This window comes from Leptodactylus fuscus, chromosome 3 (assembly GCF_031893055.1).
Source record: "Leptodactylus fuscus isolate aLepFus1 chromosome 3, aLepFus1.hap2, whole genome shotgun sequence".
In the NCBI taxonomy this organism is placed as follows: domain Eukaryota; kingdom Metazoa; phylum Chordata; class Amphibia; order Anura; family Leptodactylidae; genus Leptodactylus; species Leptodactylus fuscus.
This window is the reverse complement of record NC_134267.1, coordinates 245005696-245018059: the sequence shown is the minus strand read 5'-3', so window position 1 is coordinate 245018059 and position 12364 is coordinate 245005696. Positions and strand designations below refer to the sequence as shown.

At 49.2% G+C, this 12364-nt stretch overlaps 2 protein-coding genes across 2 annotated transcripts in view; one reads left to right on the top strand and one right to left on the bottom strand.

Annotated features, from left to right (window-relative positions):
• LOC142198393 (uncharacterized) overlaps positions 1 to 12364 on the top strand; it is a 600588-nt gene that overhangs the window by 467508 nt on the left and 120716 nt on the right. The gene's annotated exons all lie outside the window — the stretch shown is intronic.
• The window catches only part of LOC142198391 (uncharacterized), a 617468-nt gene that overhangs the window by 599537 nt on the left and 5567 nt on the right, over positions 1 to 12364 (bottom strand). The window contains exons 4-5 of the mRNA XM_075269418.1: positions 3666 to 3760; positions 195 to 273 (exon numbers count right to left, since the gene is read on the bottom strand). Of these exons, the coding sequence (XP_075125519.1) occupies positions 195 to 273; positions 3666 to 3760 (174 nt within the window). The remainder of the gene's footprint in view (positions 1 to 194; positions 274 to 3665; positions 3761 to 12364) is intronic.

Sequence of the window (12364 nt, the reverse complement as noted above, 5' to 3'; positions counted from 1 at the left end):
GAGAACATCTGACTGGTGGGGGCCCCGGGAGTCTAATACCACCGATCTGATAATTATGGCCTATTGTTCAGTAACTTTACAGTCGGATCTTGATGAGACATTAGCGCCATCTACCTGCTGATTGTCCGGGACATTCTCCTCTGGGCAGTCCTGTGGAGTAGTAGTATCTAGAAGAGAAAGTCTCCGCTCCTTACACTGCTGATCAGTCCAGGAATCCGTCTCCTCTTCTGCTTCTTCTTTAACCTCAACCTTAATATCCATCAGATCTTCACCCTAAACAGGCAAAAAGAAAAATGTAAACTATGGCCTTTGGTTCAGTCAATTTATGGTCAGATTTTGGTGAGTCTTTAGCGCCATCTACCTGCTGACTGTCTGGTACATGTATGAGTGCAGGAGCTCCACCCCCTATATAGATGTACCCCAGGACTCAGCAGCGCCATCTACCTGCTGACTGTCTGGTACATGTATAAGTACAGGAGCTCCACCCCCTATATAGATGTACCCCAGGACTCAGCAGCGCCATCTACCTGCTGACTGTCTGGTACATGTATGAGTGCAGGAGCGGCGAGCTCCACCCCCTATATAGATGTAACCCAGGACTCAGCAGCGCCATCTACCTGCTGACTGTCTGGTACATGTATGAGTGCAGGAGCGGCGAGCTCCACCCCCTATATAGATGTACCCCAGGACTCAGCAGCGCCCCCCTACCTGCTGACTGTCTGGTACATGTATGAGTGCAGGAGCTCCACCCCCTATATAGATGTACCCCAGGACTCAGCAGCGCCATCTACCTGCTGACTGTCTGGTACATGTATGAGTACAGGAGCGGCGAGCTCCACCCCCTATATAAATGTACCCCAGGACTCAGCAGCGCCATCTACCTGCTGACTGTCTGGTACATGTATGAGTACAGGAGCGGCGAGCTCCACCCCCTATATAGATGTACCCCAGGACTCAGCAGCGCCATCTACCTGCTGACTGTCTGGTACATGTATGAGTACAGGAGCTCCACCCCCTATATAGATGTACCCCAGGACTCAGCAGAGCCATCTACCTGCTGACTGTCTGGTACATGTATGAGTGCAGGAGCTCCACCCCCTATATAGATGTACCCCAGGACTCAGCAGCGCCATCTACCTGCTGACTGTCTGGTACATGTATGAGTACAGGAGCGGCGAGCTCCACCCCCTATATAGATGTACCCCAGGACTCAGCAGCGCCATCTACCTGCTGACTGTCTGGTACATGTATGAGTACAGGAGCGGCGAGCTCCACCCCCTATATAGATGTACCCCAGGACTCAGCAGCGCCATCTACCTGCTGACTGTCTGGTACATGTATGAGTACAGGAGCGGCGAGCTCCACCCCCTATATAGATGTGCCCCAGGACTCAGCAGCGCCATCTACCTGCTGACTGTCTGGTACATGTATGAGTACAGGAGCTCCACCCCCTATATAGATGTACCCCAGGACTCAGCAGCGCCATCTACCTGCTGACTGTCTGGTACATGTATGAGTACAGGAGCGGTGAGCTCCACCCCCTATATAGATGTACCCCAGGACTCAGCAGTGCCATCTACCTGCTGACTGTCTGGTACATGTATGAGTGCAGGAGCGGTGAGCTCCACCCCCTATATAGATGTACCCCTGGACTCAGCAGCGCCCCCTACCTGCTGACTGTCCGGTACATGTATGAGTACAGGAGCTCCACCCCCTATATAGATGTACCCCAGGACTCAGCAGCGCCATCTACCTGCTGACTGTCTGGTACATGTATGAGTGCAGGAGCGGTGAGCTCCACCCCCTATATAGATGTACCCCAGGACTCAGCAGCGCCATCTACCTGCTGACTGTCTGGTACATGTATGAGTACAGGAGCGGCGAGCTCCACCCCCTATATAGATGTGCCCCAGGACTCAGCAGCGCCATCTACCTGCTGACTGTCTGGGACATGTATGAGTGCAGGAGCTCCACCCCCTATATAGATGTACCCCAGGACTCAGCAGCGCCCCCCTACCTGCTGACTGTCTGGTACATGTATGAGTGCAGGAGCTCCACCCCCTATATAGATGTACCCCAGGACTCAGCAGCGCCATCTACCTGCTGACTGTCTGGTACATGTATGAGTACAGGAGCGGCGAGCTCCACCCCCTATATAGATGTACCCCAGGACTCAGCAGCGCCATCTACCTGCTGACTGTCTGGTACATGTATGAGTACAGGAGCGGCGAGCTCCACCCCCTATATAGATGTACCCCAGGACTCAGCAGCGCCATCTACCTGCTGACTGTCTGGTACATGTATGAGTACAGGAGCGGCGAGCTCCACCCCATTTATAGATGTGCCCCAGGACTCAGCAGCGCCATCTACCTGCTGACTGTCTGGTACATGTATGAGTACAGGAGCTCCACCCCCTATATAGATGTACCCCAGGACTCAGCAGCGCCATCTACCTGCTGACTGTCTGGTACATGTATGAGTGCAGGAGCGGTGAGCTCCACCCCCTATATAGATGTACCCCAGGACTCAGCAGCGCCATCTACCTGCTGACTGTCTGGTACATGTATGAGTACAGGAGCTCCACCCCCTATATAGATGTACCCCAGGACTCAGCAGCTGACTGTCTGGTACATGTATGAGTACAGGAGCTCCACCCCCTATATAGATGTACCCCAGGACTCAGCAGCGCCATCTACCTGCTGACTGTCTGGTACATGTATGAGTGCAGGAGCGGTGAGCTCCACCCCCTATATAGATGTACCCCAGGACTCAGCAGCGCCATCTACCTGCTGACTGTCTGGTACATGTATGAGTACAGGAGCTCCACCCCCTATATAGATGTGCCCCAGGACTCAGCAGCGCCATCTACCTGCTGACTGTCTGGTACATGTATGAGTACAGGAGCGGCGAGCTCCACCCCCTATATAGATGTACCCCAGGACTCAGCAGCGCCATCTACCTGCTGACTGTCTGGTACATGTATGAGTACAGGAGCGGCGAGCTCCACCCCCTATATAGATGTACCCCAGGACTCAGCAGCGCCATCTACCTGCTGACTGTCTGGTACATGTATGAGTACAGGAGCGGCGAGCTCCACCCCCTATATAGATGTGCCCCAGGACTCAGCAGCGCCATCTACCTGCTGACTGTCTGGTACATGTATGAGTACAGGAGCTCCACCCCCTATATAGATGTACCCCAGGACTCAGCAGCGCCATCTACCTGCTGACTGTCTGGTACATGTATGAGTGCAGGAGCGGTGAGCTCCACCCCCTATATAGATGTACCCCAGGACTCAGCAGCGCCATCTACCTGCTGACTGTCTGGTACATGTATGAGTACAGGAGCGGTGAGCTCCACCCCCTATATAGATGTACCCCTGGACTCAGCAGCGCCATCTACCTGCTGACTGTCTGGTACATGTATGAGTGCAGGAGCGGTGAGCTCCACCCCCTATATAGATGTACCCCTGGACTCAGCAGCGCCCCCTACCTGCTGACTGTCCGGTACATGTATGAGTACAGGAGCTCCACCCCCTATATAGATGTACCCCAGGACTCAGCAGCGCCATCTACCTGCTGACTGTCTGGTACATGTATGAGTACAGGAGCGGCGAGCTCCACCCCCTATATAGATGTGCCCCAGGACTCAGCAGCGCCATCTACCTGCTGACTGTCTGGGACATTCTCCTCCAGGCAGTTTTGAGAATACAGAGGACTCAGGGGACATCTCTCGGGGGGATTTCTCCTACTGGATCCATCTGTGGAGATACAAACACACAGTGGCGGAATACATGAGCTGCTGGAGATCTGTCTATACATCAGACACTTCTAGGATAAGTTATGGGGTGATCCTAAATAACAATTTTCTGCAACACCCCAAGATAATCCAGCCTGCCCCACATTGACCTCTCTGGCCTGGAGTTGCTGGTCATCTAGAGATTCGTCTCTCACTCCATCCTCGGCAGAATCTTCAGGGGAAAGATACTCCGACATAAGAGGAAGATCTCATCAATCATCAGGAGCAGCAATAAGAGTGAAGTCAATCATTCTGTGCAGACACAGGGGTGAATCAGGCCTTCTATAAGGGTGACACCAGCACATGTGCTACATACATACATACAGTGCCTACAAGTAGTATTCAACCCCCTGCAGATTTAGCAGGTTTACACATTCTGAAGTAACTTGGCATTGTGACATTTGGACTGTAGATCAGCCTGGAAGTGTGAAATGCTCTGCAGCAAAAAAGAATGTTATTTCTTTGTTTAATTTTTTTTTAAATTGTGAAAAGTTTATTCAGAGGGTCATTTATTATTCAACCCCTCAAACCACCAGAATTTTGTTTGGTTCCCCTAAAGTATTAAGAAGTAGTTCAGGCACAAAGAACAATGAGCTTCACATGTTTGGATGAATTCTCTCTTTTTCCAGCCTTTTCTGACTATGTAAGACCCTCCCCAAACTTGTGAACAGCACTCATACATGGTCAACATGGGAAAGACAAAGGAGCATTCCAAGGCCATCAGAGACAAGATCGTGGAGGGTCACAAGGCTGGCAAGGGGTACAAAACCCTTTCCAAGGAGTTGGGCGTACCTGTCTCCACTGTTGGGAGCATCATCCGGAAGTGGAAGGCTTATGGAACTACTGTTAGCCTTCCACGGCCTGGACAGCCTTTGAAAGTTTCCTCCCGTGCCGAGGCCAGGCTTGTCCGAAGAGTCAAGGCTAACCCAAGGACAACAAGGAAGGAGCTCCGGGAAGATCTCATGGCAGTGGGGACATTGGTTTCAGTCAATACCATAAGTAACGTACTCCACCGCAATGGTCTCCGTTCCAGACGAGCCCGTAAGGTACCTTTACTTTCAAAGCGTCATGTCAAGGCTCGTCTACAGTTTGCTCATGATCACTTGGAGGACTGAGACAGACTGGTTCAAGGTTCTCTGGTCTGATGAGACCAAGATCAAGATCTTTGGTGCCAACCACACACATGACGTTTGGAGACTGGATGGCACTACATACGACCCCAAGAATACCATCCCTACAGTCAAGCATGGTGGTGGCAGCATCATGCTGTGGGGCTGCTTCTCAGCCAAGGGGCCTGGCCATCTGGTCCGCATCCATGGGAAGATGGATAGCACGGCCTACCTGGAGATTTCGGCCAAGAACCTCCGCTCCTCCATCAAAGATCTTAAGATGGGTCGTCATTTCATCTTCCAACAAGACAACGACCCAAAGCACACAGCCAAGAAAACCAAGGCCTGGTTCAAGAGGGAAAAAATCAAGCTGTTGCAGTGGCCTAGTCAGTCTCCTGACCTTAACCCAATTGAAAACTTGTGGAAGGAGCTCAAGATTAAAGTCCACATGAGACACCCAAAGAACCTAGATAACTTGGAGAAGATCTGCATGGAGGAGTGGGCCAAGATAACTCCAGAGACCTGTGCCGGCCTGATCAGCTCTTATAAAAGACGATTATTAGCTGTAATTGCAAACAAGGGTTATTCCACAAAATATTACACCTAGGGGTTGAATAATAATTGACCCACACTTTTATGTTTAACTTTTATTACAATGTAACTGAGCAACATAACTTTTTGGTTTGTAAGATTTATGCATCTGTTACTAAATCCTGCTCTTGTTTGACGTTTAAAGGCTCTAACTTATTTGCATCTTATCAAACCTGCTAAATCTGCAGGGGGTTGAATACTACTTGTAGGCACTGTACATGAAAGCCTTAGCTATAAGGGCCATTCGAAACATTGTTCAGTAGAATAGCAGACTTAGATTAGAGGGGTAAAACTTATACAGAAGGGCGGACAAGGGTCGGCCGATCAGCTAAAGTGGCCTCCAATGTTTTAAGATGGAAAGCAAAACTAGAGAGACATGGAAGAAAACAGAAGATCATCATTGGAATGGATCGAGGACGAGCAAGAATGGCAAAGACTCAGCCAATGATCAGCTCCAGGAGGATCAAAGACAGTCTCAAGATACCTGCAAGTACTTAGACCGCCGGAAGACGCCTGTGTGACGTGAATCTATCAGCAAGAAGTCCCTGCAAAGTCCCAAAGACATTTACTGAAGCCAAAGAACATATCATATTTTTTTTTTTAACAACCCGATGTTCACTTTTTATTATTATAACCAGTAATGGCGAGACCTCGGAAAGGCCTCATCACCGCTATGTCATTGAGCAGTCAGGTCTTCCACTACTTGTATTTCCTCAACCTTCTTGAACCATAATCTCAACAAGAGAGTTCTCGAGGCCTCCACAGTGCCAGGATACACCCCCGTTCCCCATTGATGAGGGGGCAGACAATACAAACATGATAGGTCTTGACTGGTATGTCACATAGATGAGGAAAAAACAGGCAAGGCCGAACAGGGAAGTGAGTACTCTGTGAAGGACAAGACTATCCTCCAGACCACTCAAAATCTTGTCAAAAATTGGAAAGTCCATTATGTGGCACCTCATCTCCAGCAGGAGGAGGCAATAGAAGGCATCAGCGTTTGCAGTTTAGAGGTAACCCAGTAGCACCTGGATTAGACCTTGTAGATCATAGCGACTAGCTATGGATGAGCCTTGCACAAGGTTACACAGCCTCCCTTCGGTTGGTCAGTATAGGAAACATTGAGCTCAAGTTCCCAATTTTGTAGATAGTTGGGTCATGCAACTTTGAACGGGACCCTAATATGGCATAAACTAGCATCTCTAACTGGGTTAGTGCCCAGAGCAGGGGTGGGCAATTAATTTTCCCATGGGGCCGCATAAGAAATTGAAACTATGCTAGAGGGCCGTGCCATGGCAAATTTAGCTCCACCCACTTCTATGTTGACTCCGCCCATTTCCAAATCATCTTTCCATGTGCCCCCACAAAGTATAATCCTCCTACAGTCACCTGCACATTATATGCCCCCACATTATAATGTTCCCTTCCAACTTCCCCACAGTATTAAGTCCCTCACCTGGTGCCTCAGTATAAACTGGGGGAAACTAGAGGGGACATGAAACTGGAGCAGCTGGAGGGGGACATTAAACAGTGGGGGTAGTTGGAGGGCGGCAATAAATTGACATCTGGAGCGGGACATGAAACTGGGGGCAGACAGGTCCCCCTACAGCTTCCTCCATGGTTTAATGTCCCCCCAGTCTAAGTGCCCTCTTCATCTACCCCCAGTTTCATGTCCCTCCCCTCCATTTCTCCCTCAGTTTCATATCCCCCTTTATTTTCCCCATTTCATGTCCCCCCCTCCATCTCTCCCCCAGTTTCATGTCCCCCCTCCATCTCTCCCCCAGTTTCATGTCCCCCCCAGTTTCATGTCCCCCCCTCCATCTGCCATCTCTGCCCTAGTATAACATTCCCCTTCCATCTCTGCCCCTAGGTTGCTGAGACACACACATACAGATAGACAGACACATATAGACACACACACACATATATATATATAGACAGACACATAGACAGACAGACAGACACACATATAGACACACACACATATAGACACACACACACACTCTCTCTCTCTCTCCTCCCTGCAGCTCACCTTACATCTCTCAGTACTTTATGACACGCTCCACATCTCCATCTTCGGCCGGCACTAAGACACGCCCCCTAGACACGCCTCCCTAGTCAAAGCTGTGCGGGCCGGACTGAATCAGTCAGAGGGCCGAATATGGCCCGGGGGCCAGACTTTGCCCAGGTCTGGCCCAGAGAGTCTCAAAGGCATTGACCAGTTGGAAGAACATGGATAGTGGTGGGAAGGATCTCAAATAATGTGTCAACTGGGATGCTCTTCAAGTCCTAGGGTCCAAGAGAGGAGCTCAGAGCTTTCCGTAAAGTCCAGGTTGACTCACTGAGGAAGTGTGCAGCCCTTGAAAATTCTGCTCTGTACATCACCTAAAAACAGGGTCATCCATGTTGGGAGAGAAATTGGGGTCACCAAGTATAGGAGTCAGGGTAGAGGGGTGGGAGAGCCAGATTGGGAGTCTTTAGGTTGGTCATAACCATTAATGTGGGAGGACCAGACACGCCTCTGACAACGCTCGAAAGCTTTTCAAAAATAGTACTTTGGGCCAATAGTCACCGTATACCAGGTTGCCTCCAGGCCCTTGATATAGTTGACGTTATTGATGTGACGTTTCCATGTTCTTTATAGTCATTATAATTTAGAAACACCTTTGAAACTAAACTGGGGATGATCGTAGGTTGCGCCTGTATGGAACATGAAAGTGTGTCAAGCTAAGCAGCCATTGGGAGGGGCTGAAAGAGGGTTCCATTGGTCCCCATAACTTAGAGAGCTCACGGTAATAAAGCAGCCTACCATTCTGGAGAGGGGGACTGCTTGATATTGGGCAAACCCACAACCCCCATGTGTTTGGGGTGATACACTTGGCAATTTGTGTCAGTTTATTAGCCCAAATGAATTTGTTAAGCATGGACGAGATTCTGTTAAATAAGTCCCTGGGGACCCAAACCAGAAAGAGCTGTAGGAGATACAGGATTCAGGGAAGGACGTTCATCTTAAAATAGTGCAGTGGCCAAACCACGTGAAGGTCCCCCGAGACTACTTCTCCAGATCCCTCACCAAGCCCGGGTGGAAATAAAGGTCAGACAACTTAGACGTCAACTGAATCCCAAGGTAGATCAGAGAGAATGTGGAAAAGGAAAGATGAGGCCATGGAGGAGACCGTCGAGGATGAGCGAGAGGTTCAAAGCCTTGAGGTCCTGAAAATGAATCTGGGAATTAGATAAACTAGAAAGTGGAGGGATATCAGAGGGTTAGAGAGGAAGGACAGAACGTTGTCGGAGTCGCCACCTTCTGCTTTCGCCCCAAACAAGTATAGCTGGAACAACAGGTTTGGAATAGATTCAGCAGAGCAATGGCTCCAAGGTCAAAACGAATATAAGAGGGAAGTGGGGATAGTGGGCACCCCTGGTGTGTGTGGTGGTCACACCAAAAGGAGCAGAGAGAATCCCATTGACACTGACCAATGCCAAAGGGGCAGAATATAGGCTACTGATCCAGATAAGCATGTTAGGCCCAACGGTGGACACATCAATGAGTCCGCAAGAGGAACGACCAGTCCAATCTGTCAACAAATTCTCGGCTTCTGTAGAGAGGAAGAAAGCTGGGGGCGAGTCCGAAGATATCTGAAGCAGGACATTCAGGGCTCAGTGTCGTCACCGGTCCCTCAGGAGGAAGCCATTTAGTGGTGAAACGCGTAGGCCTGGTCTCTACATGTCGTTTGTGTGTCCATAAGCGCCTGGTTGTTACACCATGGATATGACTTCAGGGAATCATTAGCTGCCTCTTGGTGACGTTACTTCTGGCTGCCGTATTCAGTATGAATGTAGGATATAGATTTTGGGACTAGGGGGCTCACTGTCACCTCCCTGTTGGCTCTGGCATCCCTTATTGGTTTTGGTAAACAGCATGATGGACTTCACCAAAAAGCTCTGTCTTGGTCTCCTCTATCCACAAGATGTTTTCCCAGGGAGGACTTTGGTTTCTTTCTCAGTGTGAGCAGTGGGGTCCTCCGGGGTCTCCGGCCTATCCGGCACTGATGCCCCCCTGAGCCTGCAGGACAGCTTGGAGGGTCTCTGGCACTTGATGGGGGGCTGCTTATCCAAAATCTGGATTATCCTGCATTATAGTCTTTCATCCGTTCTTCTCTTCTGTCCACAACCAGGGAGATTGGCTAGAGGGCAACAGGGTGTAAACTTCTGGGGTACGTAGTGCACCGCGGACAAAGGAACATCAAGATCTCTGAAGATGGACTTGTAATCTTGAGATTGTTGATATCTTTACACAATTTCAGTTCTCTAGTCCTCAGAGCGTTCTCTTCTTCTCTCTCTGGTCATCCATGCTTAGTGCAGCACACACAGACACCCAATGCCGAGACTGAGACAATTCCTCTCATTTTGTATCCGGGTTTAGGTGTGTGATTTTTATATCGCCCACACCTGTTACTTGCCACAGGGGGAGTCAGAATGAGCATCACATGCTGGAAACAAAGTTATTTACCCAAAATGTGGAAAAGGTGAAAATAATTTTGTCTGGCCCAAATTTGGTGCTTTAAGTGAAATTATGTCCAATCTGTCGTTTATTCTCAGTTTTTTGTGTTGTTCCAATACTCACTAAGAAAATAATCTGCAGTATAACAAAACATTGGAACTGTAATAATTGTCTGGGAGAAATACTTCATTTTCTATATCCTTACCATGTGATGTCCGGGGGGGCCGGGGGTCTGTATATAATATATATATCTCCTCTTACCATGTGATGTGCGGGGGGGCCGGGGGTCTGTATATAATATATATATCTCCTCTTACCATGTGATGTCCGGGGGGGCCGGGGGTCTGTATATAATATATATATCTCCTCTTACCATGTGATGTGCGGGGGGGCCGGGGGTCTGTATATAATATATATATATCTCCTCTTACCATGTGATGTCCGGGGGGGCCGGGGGTCTGTATATAATATATATATCTCCTCTTACCATGTGAAGTCCGGGGGGGGCCGGGGGTCTGTATATAATATATATATCTCCTCTTACCATGTGATGTCCGGGGGGGGCCGGGGGTCTGTATATAATATATATATATCTCCTCTTACTATGTGATGTCCGGGGGGGGCCGGGGGTCTGTATATAATATATATATCTCCTCTTACCATGTGATGTCCGGGGGGGGTCGGGGGTCTGTATATAATATATATATCTCCTCTTACCATGTGATGTCCGGGGGGGGGGGGTCTGTATATAATATATATATCTCCTCTTACCATGTGATGTGCGGGGGGGGCCGGGGGTCTGTATATAACATATATATCTCCTCTTACCATGTGATGTCCGGGGGGGGGCCGGGGGTCTGTATATAATATATATATCTCCTCTTACCATGTGATGTCCGGGGGGGGCCGGGGGTCTGTATATAACATATATATCTCCTCTTACCATGTGATGTCCGGGGGGGGGCCGGGGTCTGTATATAATATATATATCTCCTCTTACCATGTGATGTCCGGGGGGGGGCCGGGGTCTGTATATAATATATATATCTCCTCTTACCATGTGATGTCCGGGGGGGCCAGGGGTCTGTATATAATATATATATATCTCCTCTTACCATGTGATGTCCGGGGGGGGCCGGGGGTCTGTATATAATATATATATCTCCTCTTACCATGTGATGTCCGGGGGGGCCGGGGGTCTGTATATAATATATATATCTCCTCTTACCATGTGATGTCCGGGGGGGGAGGGGGGTCTGTATATAATATATATATCTCCTCTTACCATGTGATGTCCGGGGGGGAGGGGGGTCTGTATATAATATATATATATCTCCTCTTACCATGTGATGTCCGGGGGGGGCCGGGGGTCTGTATATAATATATATATCTCCTCTTACCATGTGATGTCCGGGGGGGCCGGGGGTCTGTATATAATATATATATCTCCTCTTACCATGTGATGTCCGGGGGGGGCCGGGGGTCTGTATATAATATATATATCTCCTCTTACCATGTGATGTCCGGGGGGGGCCGGGGGTCTGTATATAATATATATATCTCCTCTTACCATGTGATGTCCGGGGGGGCCGGGGGTCTGTATATAATATATATATCTCCTCTTACCATGTGATGTCCGGGGGGCCGGGGGTCTGTATATAATATATATATCTCCTCTTACCATGTGATGTCCGGGGGGGCCGGGGGTCTGTATATAATATATATATCTCCTCTTACCATGTGATGTCCGGGGGGGCCGGGGGTCTGTATATAATATATATATCTCCTCTTACCATGTGATGTCCGGGGGGGCCGGGGGTCTGTATATAATATATATATCTCCTCTTACCATGTGATGTCCGGGGGGCCGGGGGTCTGTATATAATATATATATCTCCTCTTACCATGTGATGTCCGGGGGGGCCGGGGGTCTGTATATAATATATATATCTCCTCTTACCATGTGATGTCCGGGGGGGCCGGGGGTCTGTATATAATATATATATCTCCTCTTACCATGTGATGTCCGGGGGGGGCCGGGGGTCTGTATATAATATATATATATCTCCTCTTACCATGTGATGTCCGGGGGGGGCCGGGGGTCTGTATATAATATATATATATCTCCTCTTACCATGTGATGTCCGGGGGGGCCGGGGGTCTGTATATAATATATATATCTCCTCTTACCATGTGATGTCCGGGGGGGGGGGGGGGGGGGGGTCTGTATATAATATATATATCTTCTCTTACCATGTGATGTCCGGGGGGGGCCGGGGTCTGTATATAATATATATATCTCCTCTTACCATGTGATGTCCGGGGGGGGCCGGGGGTCTGTATATAATATATATATCTCCTC